Consider the following 23643-nt stretch of genomic DNA (forward strand, 5'->3'; position numbering starts at 1 on the left):
CAATGCACATTCCGATATGCACTGATTCATTAGACGTTCCTCAGAGAAGTATTTACTAGGTACATATTGTGGGGTTTAGTAGTACTAACAGTACCTAGTCGCTGAACACAATTGTATGTGTGTGTGTGTGGGGGAATGTAATCTGGAAGAATCTTTTCCTGATACCGTCGTTCTAGAATCACGAAAGTGATGGAGCGTCTTTCGCAGCTACAGGGTGTCACGTAAATTCGTAAATAGTTTAAAAATTCATAGAAATTGAAGGAATTGAAATATTTGAATGCGGTTTGAAAAATTTATTCTCACGAAGAGGGACTTTTTTAAGCAAAAACAATTAGTCCAAATTTTTGTTAATAGAAGGTGCTGCACATCAGTCTGGCAGAAGTGATCAGGCCTGAACCTGTGCTCAATCTCTTTTGTGTCCGAAACGTTCGTAAAGCTTCAGCCGGCGATTTGTCACTGAGGTAAAGAGCAACTTATCGATAGTGCTTTTTCCACCAATGTCAACACCTCAATGAAAATCTTATAACAAAAGTGAATAACAAAAAAAATTCAGAAATGAGCTGTTGATCACTCATCTGCATTTTGTACGATTCTGATTTTCATATTTCGAGTGATGTGCTTCCGTGTAGCGCCCGCTATCGACAAAAAAAATTGAATTTTTTTCTTTTTTTTTCAAAAAAACTTTCTTCGCAAACCCATTCGATTCCTTCAATTTTTTTGAATCTTTAAACTATTTACGAATTTGTGGGACACCGACGTATATTAACAGATACGTGGATTGAAACTGAGTAATGTTTAGATGTAGCCCGAGCTATTAAAAGTGGTTATATTGAAATGTAGTAGTTTCATTTAATGCAAATCCTAACAAACATTAATTACGCATTGTTTATGTCGCATTTTATGTGTTATCGAGTTAGAGTTATGTCGGGTTTTATCATGTGATACAGTGCCATCTGCGAGTGAAAATCTTTGACAAAAAAAGTTTTAATCTATTAAAAAACCAAAAAAAAACTACGCTATGATAAGAATTTTCGTGTAAACCGCACTTTCTGAGGTTAGTTTGTTGATTTTCCTTTTAATTTTTGAAATGCGTCATGTACTTTTCACTCACTCTGTACTTTAGTACGGATACACAACAAACCAAGAATGCAACAGGAACTGAATGTATCACCACAGATGCACTAGGGACGCATCCATTCATCAACAGAAATAAGCCAAGTCATAGATTTCCTATCATCGTCTATGATTGCAAGTTCCGTTGCATTCGATCATGGAGGCATTAGTTAATAATTTACCAGAGACACGCTTGGCACGCCACACAGTTTTTCCTCTAAAAATTTTAAACAAAATCGTTTCTTTTATGGGAAAACAGTGAGTATTAAATCGATCGGATCCTACTTTGATTTCTTCTTCCACGGACGAAAACACCGTCACTGATTTCACATATTTGACTAGTTATATTGACTAGATGCCAACCGGAACGTGTGTTCAGGAATTCTTTTCCCGACGTTGGATAGCATGGACTTTGTTTAGTCAGGCTCATCATCGTCATCATCATCATCGATACTTTGCATTGGTGTAATTCATCAGACGTAGCTCTCTTTCTTGCTGGAATGAGCCATGAAAGCGTCCCAGAGACTCTTGTCGACGAGCTCTCCGGCACCAAGGAGTCGAAGCTGCTCTTCACCACGGACAACCGATACTTTTCTTAACGCTGCCTGTAAAAGGAACGGAAACATATATTCGAATTCACTCAGGAGAAAAACAGATACAGTAGAACCTGTAAAGCTCACCAGCTCTGTATGTTGCCCCCCACCTGTCTGAGTGAACCATTTTCCTAGGAAGTACTACTACTACTTGACTGTACAATGCATCTCTTGCACATTCCTCTGTGGAATTTCTAATGAATCGGTACATGTAGAAGCGTGTTGTGTGTGTGTTACAGAAAATGTGATAAATTGGTTATTATGTATACTTACCAATCGACTTGGCAGGGACGGCCTTAAGTATTTTATAAAAAAAAAAGAAAAAAGATTTGCGACCTTCTGAACAGGGTTCCCCTACCCCAGTACCCATGTTCACATTGGTGCCCCTGGCGTAAGGTTCGCATTGGCGCCCGAAAATGATTAAACTACTATTTCACGTTCATCAAAAAAGCCATTCGGTAATAAATATGAACAATAGTATCCGTTGCCCAGTGAAAAAATTGTGCGTCCCCAGGCACTTTAAGGTTGAGGGATGTCAGGGCTAGAAAACCGATTGTTTACCCGGGGCCTCAACTGGATACTCTTTTCATCCTGGTAAGCATGCATTATGACTTCTTCGTGTAATTTCGAAAAAGTAGTTAAAAGAAGAATTTAGCACCCCACCCCCGTCCAGCACCCAGGACACGAGATGAAGGGGTATGTCAAAACCCTAGGCCAGATGGTTCAATGTCTGAATGTTAGATATTCTCTATCTTGGACTGAGTTTTATGTTATTGCTTTGTTAAGAAGTCAAAATGTAATCAAAACATTTTTATCTCCCTTTTGCGGCCACAAAAATGTAGCAGTCTGGTGCAGCCGCATCCTTCACATCTGCCGAATTCCAGTCCTGCGTCTTGGTGCGTTTGACAAATTTATGACTTATACCGGCGATTATGCATCGCAACCAAATGTAGTTGATAAATTTGATAAGTACTTAAAATTTATCGCCTTCATCTGCGACAATGCATAATATCCTAATATAATTGAGGAATTTGATAATGAGTTTAGTGTGTGTGGTGAATATACTGTAGTCGGATCCCGATATAATGATAACAAAATTTAAGATTGTACCTCAATATAATCATACAATACATGACCATCTATAGTGTATCATATAGCGTGATTTATCATGTTTACCAACAACGCGACGCTTGGGTATTATACATAATTGCCAGTAATTGTGATAAATTTAGGGAAATTTAACAAACTTAATAACCGGTTCTTATGCACAGTTACCGGATTAATCACATTTACCGTAACATATGCACCTCCGCGTAATTTCTAACGAATCGGTACATGCAGGACATATATATATGGGATTAATATGATATTGCACAGATGGATTGTGCGCGGCAACGGGAATCGTCAAGGACATTATCGACCGTTGTAAAATTAAATCAAAGTAAGGCTAAGTATAAGATTAATATTACATTCTTAAAAACTGATTATATAGCAACAGAAATCCTCTGGAACATCATCGTCCTTGATGGAGCAGAGTCACAAAGTAAATATGCTTGCGATAGCAATTATATTCTACAGGAGATGTGTTAGCAGCGACGGGGATCGGGGTACATCATCGTCTGCATAGATTAAGGAAAAAGAAAAAAAGCATCAAGTCTTGGTTTTGATTTGATTTGATAAGTCGTGATTTGATTTTGCCACGGACGATAATGATGTTCTTAATCATGGCCCCCCACAAGGAGGGCTGACAGGGCTCTAGCCCTGGGGCCTGGTACAGTTATCATTTCACCGGCCACTCATTTCTCAGCCACCTCGTAGGGCATTTTGCCTGTTGTGGCGTTGTATTTGTATTTATTTTTTGCTTTTTCACGCTATAAATTAACTACAGAAGGGGCCCACAAAAGATCTCAGCCTGGGGGCCCTACTCCAGGATGTGGGGAATTAATGTTCTTAATCATTCCCGTTGCCGTGTAGTCATTTTGAAGAATTAAATATTACACTCACGCGTTGATTTGGGTATTGAACACTAAGTTTCTCGAAATTGATCGCGTTATATTTTTGTTCATTTTACAGCCCTTTTTCTTTGTATCCCTCCCCCTTTTGATTTCTGATCATGTGCATTTCCTAGCATTGCCACGCTATATTTTCGTTTGTTTGTTTTTCCCTCGCTGTCATTACTATTATTGTAACTATGCCACGTGTTCGTCGTCGTATTCGTGACTTGTCTTAGTTGGGTGCGTTTGTGCCGGTTTTTCCATCATGGCTCACACCCCATTGAGGTATAACCAACTTATATCTCCCCATGGGGATAGAGTAGAGAGGCTATGGTTAGCTTTTTGGTTTGGTTTGGTACATACCGGAACGTGTGTGCGTGTGTATATATGCGTAGCTCTAATGTACTTATGTTGACAGAATTATGTTTTATTTGTGTTCTACCTGGTGCTGTCAACGATCTTCCGCATTTTTATGTGGAGGTGGTATATACTTGAATTTTTTTTCATTGTTATGTAAGAATGCTGTTGAAAGCACTGCCCGCTCAGAGACTTTTTTAAATGGAAGAACGGCTCGCGCATTCACGCCTCAAAAAGCTGTGGGTAAACTGAAAGTAAACAAACTTCATCCAACCACCGCTGTGCTGTCAATGGAGTTCGAACCTGAATCCTCCCGTCCAACAAGATGCCCATATGACAGCACAGTGCCTTCAAAGAAACGACTACGGTGCTACACTTCTGTGAGTTGAGCAGAAAACTGTTGCACCCAAGGTGGTGAACTTACACGCAAGTTTTACCGCATATTTGAATATGCACGGAATTTTTATGGAACAAAAATTAATTTTCTGAACTTTAGGAGGGAATTTATTTCTTTATAATGAACAGCCCCTCCCCCCTATTCTCACCTAAAATTCAGTAAATTCTCTCATTATCACTATGTTTTCGTTTTTGAAATTGAATCTTATCTTCTCACTTTTTAATTTACTGCCACTTTTAAGGCAATTTATTAACTTCTTCGCTTACAAATTTTTGGCAACAAATTTGGATGATCTCTATTTGACGAATCGGCGGTAAATCTGGTAGCCTTGTCCTAACCTGTCCCAGCACGTTAGAAAAAGGAGGGGAAGAAAAAAAATAAATAGAAAAAGAAAACAGCATAACAGATGAAGTAGATAAGAGAAGTATTCGGTAGATTTCTCTTTTTATCCTCAGCCTACTGGTTTTCTTTCGCTCTGTCATGTATAGATACATTACCCGTGGGGGGGAATCAGTAAAAGGAGTATAGGGAAAAAGCGGAGGAGGAAAAAGACAAGTTCGGTGCATATGGTTGCAATAAAGTTTCGCGATTATGAGGAGAGAGTTAAAGAAACACAGACTACTGGATTGAACTTATTCCACTGGCGTTTAAACGAAATATTTCGTCCGTAATCGTAAAGTGGTTAACATCGTAACCCGAAGATGCGTGATTTTTGCACTCAGCCCCATTTCACCCGCTCACTAATCGTTGTCTGAAGTTGCATCATCTAATTTCAAAATACTCATAGTACCGATACGCTTATAATATTTGAATTCTGATTCTTACATCGGAGGAGAGGACTTACCAGACATGCGACGAGAACGGAATCGCTGTCATTTCTTTCTTTTTTGTCTTTGCACAGTTTGACCAGTCGTTGTATTCCTATGAATATGAAATCATATTAATTAAAGTTTGAAGTACGTATGCCAGAAATATAGTCATTCATGCGGAACATATCTTTATGCGTTATTGGTGACGCTTATACAAGAACTTCATTTTATTTCTTTTATTTTAAGAAATGATTTCGGAAAATTCTCCACTTTCCTAGTGAGTTATCAACCCACGCAACTCACGGAAGGAAGCAGTAGATCCATAGAAATATCGCATTGATTTAATCTCAGTAAATAAATACGTACGTGATTATTGGAAGCATTTTGAGCGCAACGCTTGATTCGATGATTCCGAAAACTGAACAAAGTGGTAATTAGAAAATTCAGATTACAAAAGTACCGATATTATTAGCTACTAGCTATATTACCCGGCGCTGCCCGAGTTTTATTCAATTACTGAGAGGATTGAAAATGTGACAAACCATTATAAAAGCGTATAAACTATCATACATAATACAGGCAGCATTAAAGCAACCCATTGTAAAGACATATACACGTCTGAAACGCATTGCTAGAGAACCACGGTAACCAAAGCAAACATTCCGAAAGTAATTGTTGAGGCCGAGAAACATTCTTGCCCGACAGTGTTTTGCCCATTTCGGGCATTTGCCCATCTCTGACAAATTCTTAAAGTAGCCTATCGTTGAAGTCGGGTCCCATTTGATATATATACATGCAAAATTTAGCTACGATAGATCTAAAATTGTAGATTTGTATAGAGAAAACGCACGCACGCACATACAGAAAATCAATTTTATGTATATATATATATATATATATACATATAGATGTAATTAAAAGGTACAATATTTATATGCAGCAACTATACAGTGACATGATATCGGCGAAGGGATCCGGAAATTTCGTCTCCGACATTTCGCCACAGGTACGTTTGTGCCCGGGTACATTTCGCACTTGCACTTGGTCACCCATACGGTTATTTCATTCACCCTCGCATAAGGTTACTTCACTCACCCGCTCATACGGTCATTTCACTACCCATTCATACAATCACTCGCCCACAATCTCACTTGGTCATTCACTCACTTATATGGTTACTCATACGGTCACTCGCCCAATCACTTGGTAACTCATATAGTCAGTCACTCACACGGTCAGGGCAGGCGCAATGCCAGGGGTGAAATTTCCCCGGATGAAATGTCGGGGATGAAACGTCAGGGGCAAAATGTCGGAGACGAAATTTCCGGATACCTTCGTCGATACCTCGTCACTGTGTTGTTGTTGGATATAAATTGCACCATTTTAATCGCATAGCTAATAATATCGGTACTTTTGTAATCTGAATTTTCTAATAACCACTCTTGTTCCATTTTCGGAATCATCGAATAAAGCGTCGCGTTCAAAATACATCCAATATATATAATCACGCATTTTTTTTTTACTGAGATTACATCAATGCGATATTTCTATAGCTGTAACTGCTTCCTTCCGGGAGTTGCGTGAGTTGATAATTCACTAGGGTTATGATTATTATTATTATTTCATCTTGTTGTCAAGAACATGCTAAAATGAATCTTATAAAACTAGGGAAATCATGATGAAAGTGGATGTCACGCGAAATCTCTTTCGAACTCGTTTTCGTACAAGTTTACAACAATTTTAAACTAATATAAACAGATTTATGAGATCGATGCAAAATCGTCTGAAGAGCATTTTCCAAATCAATCGTATATGAATGAATTTCCTTTTCAAAATGGAATATTGTCAATGAATTTTGCATCAGTTAAAAAAAGAAATGAAAGAGGAAGTACAGGGTGTCTCATAAATTCGTAAAAATTGAAGGATTTGATGTATTTGAATGCGGTTCGCGAAAAAAATATATTCTCACAAAAGCGGATTCTCTTTTTAGGTACAGGAAAAAAAAATCAGTTCACATTTTTTGTCGATAGAGAGAGCTGCACGAAATCAAATCACTGGAAAGATGCAAATCAGAATCCTATAAAATGCAGGGTCTGCGATTAACAGCTGATTTCTGAATTTTCCTGTTACTTGGCTCATACAAAATACTATCATTTTGATGTTGACATTGGTGAAGTTGTTTTACCTCTTTGCGAACGTTCCAGGCACAGAAGAGATCGAAGAAAGGCTCAGATCCTATCTCTCCCGGCTTGATTCTGTGCAGCACCCTACCTATATCAACAAAAATTTGAACTAATTTCATCTCCTGTACTAAAGAAAAATCACCCTTCGTGAGAATAACTTTTTCGCAAACCGCATTCAAATACCCCACTTCCTTACAATTTTTATGAGTTTTTAAACAACAAAGTATTGATGAACACGTCGACTTGAGCGGATTTCAAGTTAGCGAAGTTTCATTTGATCTCACCCTCCCAATTATTAAACATCATTTATGTCATGAACATATACTTATATGCTGTTTATATGTTACGGTAAATGCGATAAATCAGTTATTATGCTGTACATAATAACCTGTTATGCATTTTTACCAATAGTCTTGGTAAGTTTGATGAATTTATCACTTTCACCAGCGAATATACATAAACATCCAAGCATCGTTGGTAAATTTGATAAATACTAAAAAAATTATCACTTTTACCGAGTTATCACTTTTTTTTTTTGATAAAAACGAAAAACGTTCCAAATGAGTCTAGTATTTGTGATGAATATAGTCAGACCCCGATGAAACGATGACAAATTTTACGATAGTACCCCGATGTAATGATGCAATACATGTATGAATTATCTTGTAGTGTATAATTATATCATATATCGTATAGTATATCATATAGTACGTTCATCATCATGTTTTCTAACGATGCAACACTTTTGTGTTACGTATAATCACCGTAAAAGTGATTTTTTTAGTACTTATTAAATTTACCAAAGAATTTTGGTAAAAGTGATGATTCTTTTAGCACTTATAAAATTTACCAACGACGCTTGGGTACTATGTATGATCGCCGGTGAAAGTGATAAATTTAGGGAAATTTATCAAACTCAACAAATGTTCTGTGATCATGCATAATAACTGGTTCGTTATTACGTATTAATAACTGGATTTATCACATTTACCGTAACATATATAATTGAAAAATTCCATTCCATCATCTATAAATTAATAATAAAAAAATTATCAGCAATTTCTTACGATAATTTTCCGAGTAATCTCAAATTACGGTGAAAAAAGCATACGTTTATCGAATTATTTGTTGTTTGCGAATGAGCGGTGCGATTGCCGAAAGTTCAGAAAACTTTAATTTTTTTAAAAATTTCGATCTGAAAAAAAAAAACCAAGACCTTTATTTGTTAGCTTCTTCAACCATCTCTCGATCAAAGAGTCCGGATATCATCCACTCCTATCTAGGACGGTCGTAGTTCACGAGTTTTTAGGCTCCAAAAAGAGAAAAATGACGCCCCCCCCCCCCCCCCACCAAGCTATGAGAAAGTATTTTCGACCAAACAAACGACAAAAAAAACACGAAGAATTGGTGAAATATACGAGAGAAATGCCGGAAAAATTAAATCTGTTCAAACCACGGGCAAGTTCGAAAAATTAGTTGTGATAACAAAATGCGAATCGTAGTCAACTTAAGAGGGGTTTAGCTACCCTGTGTACAGTTAAAGAGGTTTCCTCTTCATTGAATTTAGTATTATGCCAACAATGAGAATAATAAATGTCGACTTATCCGGACAGTCAAGTTATCGAGATTCTATTGTATTTAGGAATTTATAGGGACACCCTGTATGTTAATTCCACACCATTATGGAGACTAGTAAGAGAACTTCATATTGGAAATACCGCATAGTGCTATTTATTCATACGATAGTGGGATTGAGATAAGACTCTAGAAAACACAAGACTAATGAAGTATTTACAGGACTGCAGTGAGAGCTGTTCTAATTTTCGATAAGACTAAAGGTTTCCTTGGAGTTTTGGTAATTTTTAAAATTACATTTAGTTGCATGGTAGAGAAAAATAATTTATGTTAGTGTGCGCGTGTGGAAAAATTTCAACGCACGCCGTACTTCTTTGTTCTGTTTGGATCGATTCTTAAAAGTATTCGAATCGTAACTTATTTAACCCTTTAAAGGGCAATTAGAAATCATTAAATCTCCCACCCTACACAAAATATAATGTCTTTTTTTTTTAATGAAGTAGGCTTTTCTCCGATTTTCAAGTGCAAATTAAGAGATACAGGAAAAAGTTTTCCACTAAGAAATCACCTTTACAAAATATCTAGGCTTGTCAATGCTGAAATAAGAGGCTTTTATGGACGCGAGATATCTTGTTATTGCCGCTTAAAGGATAAATACGTCAGGTGATAGTCGTTACCTTGCATTTCAGCAATGTCGTTTGCGACTTGTGGTTCGGACGTGCACATCCTGGCAACTGTTATAGCCGCTTTCTGTTGGAGTCGTTCGCAAGATGAAGTTTCGGACAACGTATGACCAACACAAGGACGCACTTGTAAGAAACACAGCAAGCTGACCAATAGTGACGAATTGCCGGCCATTTGACGGCACGCAGTCGGATGGGACGCGCAATTTGCGAGGACAGTTGACACCTTTTGTTTTTGGAGAGATAAGTGAAAAAAAAAAACACATGTAAAATTCATAAGCTCACTTCATTGCAAAAACTGCGAATATTCTTAAATAATGTGTCTTTTCTTCATGTGCATATGGACAATCAAAACTCACCTGATCCATAGCGAATAAGGAACCCGCTATCTCTTTCTTAACTCGGCAAGCATTGGTTAGAACCTCCAGCGCATTGTGTTTGGGTATCCAATTACTTGCGGCTTCTGTGCACAGCGACAAGTGAGCCAGAGCTGCGGTTGCCAACAAGAACACTTCATTTGATGAGGCTCCCTCAGCCAAATCTAGGATGGACAAAAAATCGTATCATAGTTAATCAATTGTAGCTAAAAATAGCATCGTAATACGTAGCAATATAATGATTAAAAATTTCAGGCATCTGCTTCTTTAACTTTAAGTTTTTTATTGAAGACAGATGGCGGCACCAATATAACAAGAAACAAACATGACTCTTACTATAGCCACTGGAAAGATCCAGGCCGATTCATCATTCACCAATTTTACTACCGATTGCGTTGTGCCGGAAGTGTGAGTATGTGTCTGACGGTCTGAGTGCGCATATAAAGTTGTGTGTGAATTTTTAGTAGTGCCATCGATATTACAAATTCTGGGTTAAAGTGTACTGTTTGGCTATTTTTAACAATCGCAGACTAAAGGATTAGCGATAGACACGGATTGGTTAAAATCCTCAATTTAACCAATCCGTTTCCATCTTCAACCCTTTCACCTGCGATTGCAGTTTAAACTGTGTTAGCCGCGAATACTGAATACGGCCGCGAGTTATCTGATATATCCTGCGACATCAAATCTAATTTTGTAAAAATGAAGTAAGCAGAATATTTACAGATCACTTGAAAGCTCCAGAGCACTTAACCTCTTCACACCTGAGCCAAAGCTGACGAAAAAAAGTTTTTTATGATAGATTTTTATTTATTGTATGTTAAAATGCCCTTTAAAAAAGAAAAAATAATTAATTGATTAATTAATTAATTATTAATTTATATCTTTAGTAAGACCATTTGAGTTAGGTACACATCTGTGTACCCCCTCAGGTTTTAACTTGAGAAAAGAATAGTTAAAAACCATTTAAAAAGGTTGAAAATGAGCGAAGAGGTTTAGAGGCCCCCGTATAGTGCAGTTACCGATCAACTGATTGCCCTGGACATATTTACAGATCACTTAAATAACCCGCGGCACAGCTATAGATCACTTAATCTGCCTGCAGCACATTAGCGTGGGTAGCACATCATTAAGTGACCAGTGGTGCTATTTCAAATTATTCAAGTGACCCTCAGCACATTTAAGATCACTTAGGTGATTCGCGGCTGTGTTCCAGATCATTCAAGTGATCCGTGGCACATTTTCAGATCATTTAAGTGATCCACAGTGCAGCTACATATCACTTAAGTGGCCCGCAGCGCTTTTATGGATCACTTAAGTGGCCCGCAACATATTTAGAGATCACTGAAGTGGCCCCTGACACGTTTTCAAACCAATGAAGTGGCCTGCACGCTCTCAAAGGTTGAGCACCCCTTTTTTAAACTAATGAAATCGATGGGGAAAAAAATTAAATTGATAAAATTATAGGACGTTATAAATTAAACTGAAAATAATCTGAAAAAAAAGGCCGTAATATAGTGGTTAGAGAGTTTTTACAGAAAAAATAAATCTCGCCTTAAAGAATGTTATCCGTAGACCTTTATCTTCAATTTTATCTTCTTTTTTTTCGGTTTTGATTTTATCTTCTTTTTATTTGCTTCTGGATTTTTATTTTCATCACCTGCTCAGTTCCCAATTCATGTTATTATTATCATCCATAACACAAAGACAATTTTTATGATATATTTCCTATTTATAACCTTGAGGGGGGAAAAACGAACAAAGCCGAAATGAGCCTCTGGATATAATGGATATAATTTTTGATGACCATAAACTGTAGAAATGATCGATTTTTCTGTGTATTTTGTGTCCCGGCTTCCGTTATACTCTAACGATGGTTTATTTATAGAATAAAAGAGTTCAATATATATATATACAATATAAACCCGGAGACGCGTAAAACCTAGGATTACCGAAACGAACTCTGGTAAATTTCCGATAAATGCTTTTAGAGTGTCGCTTCTGGGGATTTTACGAAACCATTTACCAACACCAATCGGATAAGACCAGATTTCTTCTGTCTCTCTGGTGAGTGAGTACGCACACATATTTTGTGAATTTGTTAATACGAACAGAAAAACCGTCTTTTGGGGACACCGCAGTGACAAGAAAGAATTTGTCCGTGAAAGAGGGGTGACCTCGCATAGGAGGTCCCTATAGAAGCTTTTAAAGTAAAACTAAATTACGCGTACATTGTGCAATAATAGCCCTTTTATGGACACCAGTGGGACAAAAAGAATTCGTCTTTAAAAAGAGGGTCACAATGAAAATTATTATTTAGTAGTAAGAAAGGGGGAGCGACCGCATTTACTACTACTACCACCACATCGTAATAGCATCTGCGGAGCGACCGTTAAAAGGGGGGTTTACATTATTTCATTTTGCTGTAAAAAGAGGTGACCGCATCGTAAGCAATAACATCCAATTTTTAATTTCATTGTATCTACGCAAAGGCTGGAGAGGTTTTTTTTTGCCTCGAAGAGAACGTCTATGTGAATGAATTTTTAGTACTTAATGTATTTTAACACAAATTTTTTAATGTGTTTTATGAATTTTGGTTCGAATGTATCTAAGATATTCTGGTGCAAATATAGTGTATTTTAGCACGAAAATAACATTTTATGTATTTCAACTATTTCAACACAAATGTGTATGTATATTTAATTCAAAAATACATACACAAGCATTTTTTTCGAATTTTTCGTATTTTTCTCCTCTTCTTCTTGGTGTCTCTTATATCTTTAATGCATTACGGGTTCGGCCTCACAATTTAAAAAGAATTCTGTTCTGTTCAAAAAAAATTTCAAACATACCGAGACGATTGACGATTGGCGATTGTGCATAATCACCGAATTCTCACATTTACCGTAACATAGACATTCAAGAAATGTATGAAAGTAACACAAAAACTTTTGAAGAAATATATCCCCGTTCACTTGTGCCTGTTATTAAAATCTAGTTATTAATATCTTTACAGTACTTTACTCACTTGTCAGGCACTTGACCATAGAATCACCGCAGTTGCGTAGCTTCTGATGCTGCAGAACAAAAGCACTGTTTTCAGACCACGGGGCGGTGCACTGGGCTACGATACTGGCTGCCTCGCTCCTTCTCTTCTCATCTTCTTGAGCGTTCTCCCCGTCCGAGTTAGGCTCCAGCATCTCCGTAACGCATTCCAGACCATCACACTATACACGAAAACGGTATAGTACAAATGAGAGTATTTTTGGGATAGTACGAAAGCAATCCATATGAATGAGTGATTCGGATTTTTGAAAGTAAAAGAATATACATAGATGGACAAGACTAGACGAAACAACACAAAACCAAACAAGACAAAAATATAATTGCAAAAGCGAACGCTATTTGACCCAAAGAGATGATCCTTCCATGGCTCATAAAGAGTAACTTACAAAATTTATGACAGCACCCAATTGAACGAAAATAAACAGTAATAATTTATAATCAATTCAATAGTTTAAATGTAAAACAAACTACAGAAATGTTTCCCTCCCCCCATTGTCTTTCTACCGTGATATTCAAGCAACACTTTCAAGAGAAAGGAAAAAGACTAGAACACAGAAAAATCAGTTCAATAAACAATATTTTTACAATAAATACGCAAGAGCTCAGCAAAACTCCCTACAGTATACATGCTCAACCCATGGCCAGCTGGCCAAATATGGCACTCGGAGTCATATGATGTAGCCCGTGACCTCAAATCTAATTTTTAAAAGAGAACCAAGTGACGCATTCGCAGATCACTTAAGTGACCATCGGCACAGTTCCAGAGTGCTTAAGTGACCCGCGACATATTTACAGACCATCCAAAATGATCCCTTGGCACAATTCCAGAGTACTCAAGTGACCCGAGGAACATTTACATAAGTGACCCGCGGTGATGCAAACCACTTAAGGGGCCCACGATATATTTAAAGATCACGGTAGTGACCACAGATCCAGTGCACTTAAGTGGCCCGTAGTGCAGTTTCATATCACTCAAGTTACCTGCGACAAGCACACTTCTAGAGCACTCAAGCGGCCCGTGGTGTAGTTACAGGTCACTCGTTATTTGTGGCACGTTCCAGATCACTTGAAGGAACCGCGGCATATTTATACATCGCTGGAGTGGCCTGAGGCACAATTCCATATCACTTAAGTGATCTGCGGCTCATTTACAGATCACATGAGTGGCCCGCACTCTCGTAAAGTTTGAACACCCTTGTTCTACAGGTTCAATGAAATATGATAAGAACCAATAACATTAAGTGAAAAGAAATAAACTTTATATAGCGTACTCCATTTCCTCCCCACCCCCACGTCTCTATTTCCCGCACATCCTGCAGCGGAGCCCTTAGGCCGGTATCTTTGGCGGGCCCCAAGCCAGACTTTTCACGGGCCCCCTTCCTTGTACAGTGAATTTATTACATGAAAAAACAAGGAATGATGGTAATTTTCTCGGTCCCCGGGGCTGGAGCCCTGTCAGTTCCACCCTTATGGAGACCTTGCACATCTCTTTATTGTTCTTTCCTTAAATTACGGTCAAATTACTATCAATTATGAAATAAAATGCGCAATTCTTGAACATGAATAACATATACCTCAATTAGCTTTTGCACTGCATCACCGGAGCTACAAACGATTGTTAGTGCTCTCAGAGCACACACTTGGAGCGACCGCCATTTTTTCTCGAGGCACACTGCTAACAAGGCCCGTATCACATCAGCCTGGGAAATAAAAGAAAAATCACCAAATTTTGAAAGTTTGCAGAATATTGTGGGATAACGGTTAATCCCTCTCCGGTCAATAACGATATTTTTTCAAATCTTGTTTGGAATTGCCTATAGTCTAAACGATAAACTCCTCTCGATACAACGATACTACGATAAATCTCTCCATAACGATATTTTTGAGACTTTTCAAAAACCGCTAAAGCGATATTTTTTTAACAATTTGGCGCAAAATCGTTTTGAATTTGATTATAAACTTCGGCACTCGCGCTTTTTTGTTCTTCTGATTGCGTCTTATTACACCGGTGTTTTGCACCACAGGATCATCGAAAGCGCCAAGGAAGTAATTGGTATTGCTACTTTCTATGTATGACAAAACGGTGCAACGCGATAAACAACTTTACGGGGAACAATGCATTAACTGAATGTTATTAGTCAATTAATCAATTACAATTTTTTTACACATAAATACATAAAATCACATTTCCTAGTGGCCGATTCAGAAAAGATGATAACAACCGCATAAATCTGATGAAGTGTGATGATAATATTGCCTCTCGATATATAACGGCAATCCCTCTACAACGATATTTTGTCTTAGTCAGCAGAATATCGTTACATCGAGGTTTCACTGGATTGCATAGCTGCCAACTTTGAAGAATGGTTATTAGGGAGGTTTTCGTGCGTTCAAATTCCGTGCAAAAATAAATACCTTGATATAACGGTACTCTGCAGACCAAGAAAAATTATCGTTGTAGAGAAATTATTGTGTTATATCCAGAGGCAGCAGTTTAACATCAAAGTATGGACATTTCCAAACAAGACTTGAAAAAAATATCATAGTAGAGGAATTTATAGTTATATCGAGTAGCGTTGTAGCGAGATTTCACTGTTATGTGAAAGGAATTTTCATTTATGAAAGTAAAATTAAAGAGATTTTTTTTTCTCTTCGGAAAACGTGACAAGGCATTGTCAATTATTGCCAAATCACGAATCATCGCTCACCAGTAGATTAAATCACAGTTGAATCCCGTTATACCCCCCCCCCCCCGATGTGTAAAACCCGCTTAGCGGCAGAAATTTTCAATAACAAAATCTTCCATTTCCAGGATTTACAAGTGTAAAACTCGTAATAGCACCAAAATTCTGCGAAATAAATGGTGGCGTTAAAGGTTCGACTGTATCTGCCATGATCATTGATCATTTTGATCATTTTTGTCGCACCACGGTCATTTTCTGCACACGAGGCCTAATTAGACTGGGACCTACAATTTATTGCCGATTCCGAACGGCAAGCTCGTTTTTTATACTCATCGAGAGGTTGGTGCGCTAACCCCTCGATGGGGGACTCCCTGCGGTAGTAATTTTTTGCTGCGGTTATGTCGCCGTTTTTTTTTGTTGTACCCCTGTGTCAGGAAAGTTTTCTGACAAGGACGAACCGGGTATCGAACTCGTGATACCTCTAAACATCCTCTGGTACTTTAGGCGAGTATCTTATCGACCGGGCTACCGCGCCCCGTATCTGCCATAACTACTCCAAAATCAAATCTCACCAACAAAGAAGTCGCCATCTGATCCAAAACGAAACATATGGTCAAAGTAGATACGAGTCAACTCGCCAATTTGAGATGTTGAAAGGCCAACTTGACACTTGCTGTTTGACGGATTTTGTCTCCCCCCCCCACCCCCCAGGAAATAAAATACATCTTCTGATTTGACGCAATGGCAACAATTCATATGTACGTTTGTGACATCATAAAGATGACATTTTCATTAAGAGATAAAAACTAAAGTTTTCTCTCCGAGTGAAGTCTTGGGGGGGGGGGGTAACTCTCTCTCTCACAAAAGTAGGAATGTTTCACAATCACGGTCAAAATTCGGGAGGTATAAGAATTTTTCGGGAGTCCGGGAAATAAAGTAGAGGTTCGGGAGCATCCCGAAAAATCCGGGAAACTTAGCAGCTGTGCTATTTTCACTTACACGCCTCTCTCACTTATGCTTTGTTTTTTCTTGCTACTTTGCACCGATGCATCAGTGAGAGTATTTGCGAAATCACTGTATTTGCGAAAATAAATGCAAAACCAAAATTGGTATGTTTAATTGTAGGAAATTGTCAAAAAAAGACTTACTTTTGCCATTATATTGCATAAACCAGTCCCAAATTGTCGTCCGAGAAGAATAATGGCATATAAAGATCTCTTCATGCAAATCACTGCAGAAGCTTCGCCAAGTTGATCGACAATCAGCTAATTTTAAATTAACGTGAAAAAAAAATGATTTAAAATGCATATTGGCTGTAATTTCGATGATAGATAAAACAAGTACATTATATATATATTGATAGAGTAATTGTGATTTGCATCGAACTGAGAATTGTTAGCCGGATATGTTAATGTGTGTCGAATATTTCTATTATACAGGGTGAATAGGAAAGTCCTATTCACCCTGTATAGGATTCCTCCTTTCCCCTGGATATTCTCCTTTCTCCTGGAATAATTCACGAACCGTTTATCCTAGAAACATACTTGCTTGTTGGAAAAAGTATCCAAATGACGTGAAGACTTTCATAAGACAATGCATAATTCATATTGCAAAAGGGTTTTATGTGGTTACTAGAATAAAAAATTAACTTTTTATTTTGTTACTCTATCCTGAAAAACCCAATTAAAGAGAGGAAGAAAGAAAGAAAGTTGCTGTGTGCGTGTGCCCCTTGTGTCTCTCCTGAGCCCAACAAAAAAGTTCCATGTTTTAAGTGCAATATTCGCTGAGACAATTAAATTCAAAAATCGCTGAAAATAAGGGAAAGAACAGCATATGAAAAGCGTAGAACGAACTTGTCCGTTTGTTTATGCGATTTCCTCCCCCTTCATTTTCAGCTATTTTCAAACTCAAATATCTCAGTGAATATTGCACTTAAAAACATGGAACTTTCATTGGGCTGAGAGGGCAATAACTTTCTCTTATTGGATTTTCCAGGAGAGGGTGACCGACATTTTTTTTTTATTTTGCTTGCAATACAATCCCCTGCAATATCAATGCCGTATCTGAGGTCAACACTTTATTCGGATACTTTTTCCAATTTCCAATGGAAAGTAATGTTCGACGGTTTAAGAATTATTTCAGGATAAAATGACATTTTTTGTATAGTAACATTCTATTTTTCCTCGTTTTTTAATTTTTCCCCGATTTCTCTTTTTTTCCTCTTAATATTGGTATTATTTCCTCTGTCTTTAATGAAATTTAAATAGCATTTACTAGTTATTTGACAACATTTTCGTTCGAGAAATTTCATCTATATATATACAGTTTATGTGAATTCTTAAACTACGTAACCTTGTTAGAATTTGTTTCGATTTCTCATTCGAATTTCGAAAAAATTTCTCGTTCCATAATATTTCTAGGTTCTATATGGATGTTGCGTTATATATTACACTCCCTATACTATGAAGAATATTATTAAAACTGTTTAAAATTTATTTTCAAATTATCATCCTGATGTGTCTATCACTTTTTTCCCCCTCATATTTTGGGCATTTATTATTGTTTATTTATGAATACAATACATTAAGAATACAATTAAAATTATGAACACAAAATTTTATTCTGTATTCATGATTTTTGAGAGGAAAAAAATCATACAATATTAAATAATACGTATTTTTTTAATTTTCTCGTGTATATTTTTTAAATGGAAAACTGTAGAACTATCATAAAAAAAATTGAAGTATATTTATTAAAATTGAAAAAAAAAATTGTATTACTTTCACATGAGGCCGAACAATTTTCTCCAGATGCATCCTGAAAGATTTTTCTAAAGTATCGATCTCAGAGAGTGTCTTCTCTTTCCAATTCATGTGATCCATTGCACTCTCGTCCCTAGAAAATGTTGGAAATGGGGGGGGGGGGGAATTAATAATAAAATCAAATTAAATAATAGATTAACATTTTAAAACAAAAATAAAAAAGAAATCAATAAATTAAAACTAGGGCTGGTCCGATTAATCGACTAATCGGGCCGGTTAATCGATCAATTGTTAACTGTAGTTGAAAATTTTAGCTGAGTGACTCGACTCGATCAATTCGATTAAAATTGTTATTAAAAGTTTGTGAATTACCTTGATTTGCTTGGAAAAACCGATTAGATGTCTTATAAATCATGTTCTATACGGAACAGTATGGATAAGTGACTATATTAAAAATATTTTGAATCAATATTTTGGTCAAATTCGATTCAACGAAAACTGATGATTTCAATTTCAAATTGAATTTGATTGGAGTTTTAGAAGACAAGGCCAAAATTTATTGTTTCCACTATGAACAGTAGTTTTTCGTATTCTTAGGAGCATCAGCTCATCTCACACGTGCCATTCCAGAGGAGTTTCTAGGAAAACAAGCAACACACACACACACACAATATAATCAAAAGTAGTTTCGAAATCTGTGAATAATAACCAAAACTAACAGTTTAAAAAAGCGACAAGATCCAAGTGAAGAAATTACAAGTTTTGGCAATTGATATGTTCAGGGTATTAAATTGCTTGAAGAGAGCTTTAATTTCTTGACCTATTCCAATGTTTGTTTACATCTACCGAATATGTGAGTGAAATGAATAAATTATATTTTTGTAGCATCTACTAAAATATTATATGGTCACAAAAATTATTCAATTAAAATTCCATTAAAAAATTGATTAACCAGTTAAAAATTTTAATCGATTCCCAGCCCTAATTAAAACGAAATACAAATAAATCAAAATGAAATAATAATGAATTGAAATTAATAACTATATTTTAAAATTAAGTAATAATAAATTAAAATTAAATTACAATAAATTAAAAATTAAAAATTAACAATTAATAATTCCATGAAAACTCCGCAAAAATTAGAAGAAAAAGTTATTTATAACATTTTTTTTAGATTATGACCTTATGCAAATTATTAATTTTTTTTTCAAAGTGAGGCATTCGGATTAAGTAGACATCTTTTAAGTAGACACATATGACTTTCTCTGAAGTAAGACTATATTTCAAGAATCCGACTGAAGCAAATCATTCGAGATCTTTAGAAATGTTTGATAACGAATTACTTAAATGAATGAATGAATAAAGCAAAAATATATATAAACCCCACATACCCATTCACAGAGTTCATCAAATCTCCAAAGTTTTCAGCTATTGTGGTCGTTTCCTGTGAAAGAATATTTTTCATCACAATTTCATCACATACTTTTACGAATACTTTGGGTTCAATGCATGTGATTGATCAACCACGAGATCGAAAAAGTTACGTAACGAAAGTGAATACAAAAAATCGGTTATCGACTGATCTAAAATTTTTGGTAATACCGAAAAAAGTAAAAACTGCTTAAACCACTATGGTCTGAGGTATATTGAAATATACATGGTAAATACATGATCAAAAAACCCATTTCTTAATATAACATACCGATTTCTTTTCTCAACCCTTATTTATATTTTAGAAATTTAGAAAGTACATACATCTTTTAGTCATTCCTGCACAAAGTACGGTTATTATGAGTATAATATTTATTTTTATGTAAAAAGAGTTCTTTTATTTTTGTCGGTGTCATTCTTTATTGAAAACTGCTGAAATTTTACGTGTTCAGAGATTTATAAAATCACACCAAACTGATGGAATCGAAAATAAAATTCAAGATGACAAATTTTTTCAACTTTGCTAAGCAAGATTTCATCTGTTCACAGATAAGAGTAAAAAATATAAGTGTAATACAAAATAACTATATTTTTACCATTAATTGACTATTGTAAATTATTAAAAAAAATCCATTCTAATCTAATTCAATTGCTGTGTTGATGTGTTGTTTCAATTAAAAATACGCTAATGGCACCGGTTTACATCCGTATTTGTGAAAAAAAAATGCAATGCATTTTTAGGGGGTGAATCATAAAGGGTTAAATTCAAGGGCTACCGAGTTTTCAGAAAATAAGTAACTAAAAATAAGTTTTAAATTCATTTTGCTAAAATCTTCAACGAACTGTATGTATTCAATATAAAACCACTTTACGCTTTTCAAAAACGTACACTGTAGTCTTCTCTTCATCTCAATTAATCAGCTATAAATAGAATTCATATGTAATGGATCTTACCAAGTATAGAAAGTTGAAATCTAAAACTCGAATATCTCGTTTTCTTTGTTGTGTGCGTGCCTTAAAAATAATATTTATTTCGTCCACTTTTGTATTTAAATAAGCAAACGGAGCTGAGCAAATTTTCATTCATCTTAAAACAAAAGACAAAAATGAAATTCATTTAATATCTATTTAAATCCTCTTGAAAGCTCTAAAAATATATTTACACATTCTTATTTATCAAATAGTTATAGTTATTTTATGAAATTCAATATCATTTAGTGATAAAAATAGTAAATATTTTTAATTTTTCAACACTGATTTTCATTCTAAATACACCAATGTGATGTTACCTAAAAATATTAAGTACAGCTAAATAGCATTTATGCACCGAAAAATGTAGTTCAAAATGAAAGCATCTCTCCGTCTACTGTATTTATACATCTAATCAGTGAATCACAAAGAGCACTGAAGCGCTGCCGAGAAGAAAAATAGAGGGATTAAATTCATGATGGATGAAAATATTGAAAAAATTAGTTATTTATGCGAATTTTAAATTATATCTCCTTACTGTATTAAAATTGTTTTAAAAATAAGTTCGCATAAATACGCATAATATTTCCGAATATATGTATATATATATATTCGGAACCTACCTATCTACTATCCATGATTTATTTTAGGAACTATAACCGAATATATATATATATATATTAAGTACAGATATGATAGGTAGAAAAAGCTTATAAATGACGAATTGATCGCAAATATATGGAAAAAAAGTAAATTTCACACGCAAAAGTTTCAGTTAACGACACCTCGGTCACAATGACAAAATTCTGCGGAATCTTCGATGTAGTTATAACTGAGTTTGACTGTATTGGTATATCAAAGGTTGAATCTCAGGGGGGAAATGTATTATTGGTGTAAAAGGGAAAATTTTTTGATGAAATAGACGTGAGAATCGTTTGATGCTAGTCAATTGTAGGGGGGGGGGGGGAAAGAAGAACTTGATCATTTTTTAACCTCTCCAACGTTCTGACATAATATTACGTCGGAAGTTCTAAGGAAGAAATACAAAACACCATTCTTTCGCTTGCCAATTGTAAGTGCGGATTTTAGATAAGAAAGTATAACCTTGAGAATTTTTGTGTGAGTAGATATTAAAAACACGGTTTTTTTTTCACTCAATTTTTTTCCTTTTATTTTTCCTTTTGCATTTGCTTGAGGGAGTTGTATATAAAAATAATATCGTTCAGAGAAGGATCTGAAACTGACTAGTGAATTACCAAATTAGAAATATGTAATATAAAGTGCAATATGCAAAGCCGTGGGATGTTATTGAAAGTAATGGGAGAGCTGAATAATATTTAGGGGGGTTCAAACCCAATATTTTCACAGATACTATCGAGGCGGTGGTGAATGTTGAGTGGGTTCAGGATCATACAAGTTTACATTTACGATAATTCGGCATTATATAGTTCTTTAGCAGTTTATTTGGCATTGTACAGACATATAGTTATTTGGAGCTCGGTCTACTGCCCTTAAAATCAAAGGGTTTGAATTTTTAACGTGTTCCTGCAACAGGTCGATTGCCTCAAATCTGATTTTCGTCATTGTAGGTGATGGGGGAAAGGGGCGGAACTTTTCAATTAAGTGACCAATAACCATATGTAAAATTTATGCGAATTTGGGGTTAAGAAATTGGAAAAGCAATAAAATATGCTGAAAGGCTTTCCAGAAAAAGAAAGCTTTTGTTAGCACCTTCAGCTGTTGACTTAAGACATTAATTTCAGAATTGATTCATATTATAGAAATATGTTTATCTCTATTTTTTTTTAAATGAACGTAACTTATATAGCAACTTACAAAATTACTATTTTTGATCAAATTTATTGAAGTTGAGCTCAATCATAGAGAAATTTAAAGCAATGAAATATCGGTTAATAACTTTTTTTTGTATTTTGTTGTCGGAACAAATTTTATTCCGTTTTACATCAGTTTCGGTTTCAGTATTTTTGCCTACCAAAATAAATTAGTTTCGTTTTTTAGTGACATCTACCTATGACTTTGAACATTACATTCTAATTTTATACGTGCAAATTTTGGGCAATTTTTTTCAATTTCTATTTTCTTTTTTTTTTCATATGAGAAATCAATTTCGCAATAATTTACGCAGAATAATTTATTATTTTGATAAGTAGTGTCCACTTATAAAGTAATCAAATACAGTGAAATATCGGTTAATACGATGTTTCTTTTGCCTTCATGAGCCTGAACCATTAAAATAACGTTAAAAAAAAGTGCAAACGACCTACCTGTCTTTCTATAATTGAGGTGAGGGCAATCGACTCATTTTTTCTCAAGAAGGATTCAGCGTGAAGGCAATCGACTAGGGCAAGTTGTCTATTACAGTCGAATCCTGTTTTAACGAATACCGTTAAAGGGAAAATCTCGTTCCAAGGAAGGCTTTTCTAATCCCCTAGATAAGTTTACATAGGAACAAAGTAAAAACCTGGAATTCTTAACGAAGTGATTTCTCCGGCCTCTTTGAGTTTGCTATCACGGGATTCAACTGTATATCACCTAGGTTTCTATTATGGCTCAAGCTCACGGACCGGATACAAGTTTACACCTACGATAATTCGGCATTATATTTGGCTACCTATTTGTAACTCTAGTA

General features: G+C 35.7%; 1 protein-coding gene across 4 annotated transcripts in view; it reads right to left on the reverse strand.

Moving 5' to 3' along the window:
• Positions 1-673: 673 nt before the first annotated feature.
• Positions 674-23643, reverse strand: part of insc (spindle orientation adaptor protein inscuteable) — a 60621-nt gene continuing 37651 nt past the window's right edge. For 3 of the 4 annotated variants that reach the window (XM_089243794.1, XM_089243793.1, XM_089243792.1), the window contains 9 exons: positions 19985-20037; positions 18612-18726; positions 16980-17096; positions 14722-14847; positions 13110-13308; positions 10064-10245; positions 9699-9930; positions 5299-5375; positions 1468-1718 (listed from right to left, as the gene is read on the reverse strand). In XM_089243794.1, the coding sequence (XP_089099920.1) occupies positions 1587-1718; positions 5299-5375; positions 9699-9930; positions 10064-10245; positions 13110-13308; positions 14722-14847; positions 16980-17096; positions 18612-18726; positions 19985-20037 (1233 nt within the window). In that variant the 3' untranslated portion in view covers positions 1468-1586. Of the gene's footprint in view, positions 1719-5298; positions 5376-9698; positions 9931-10063; positions 10246-13109; positions 13309-14721; positions 14848-16979; positions 17097-18611; positions 18727-19984; positions 20038-23643 lie in introns of all 4 variants that reach the window. The other variant, XM_089243795.1, reaches the window with a different exon arrangement.

The sequence above is a fragment of the Pholcus phalangioides genome, unplaced genomic scaffold (genome assembly GCF_987345545.1).
Source record: "Pholcus phalangioides strain wild (caught in Gottingen) unplaced genomic scaffold, Ppha-v1.0 ptg000015l_1, whole genome shotgun sequence".
NCBI lineage: Eukaryota > Metazoa > Arthropoda > Arachnida > Araneae > Pholcidae > Pholcus > Pholcus phalangioides.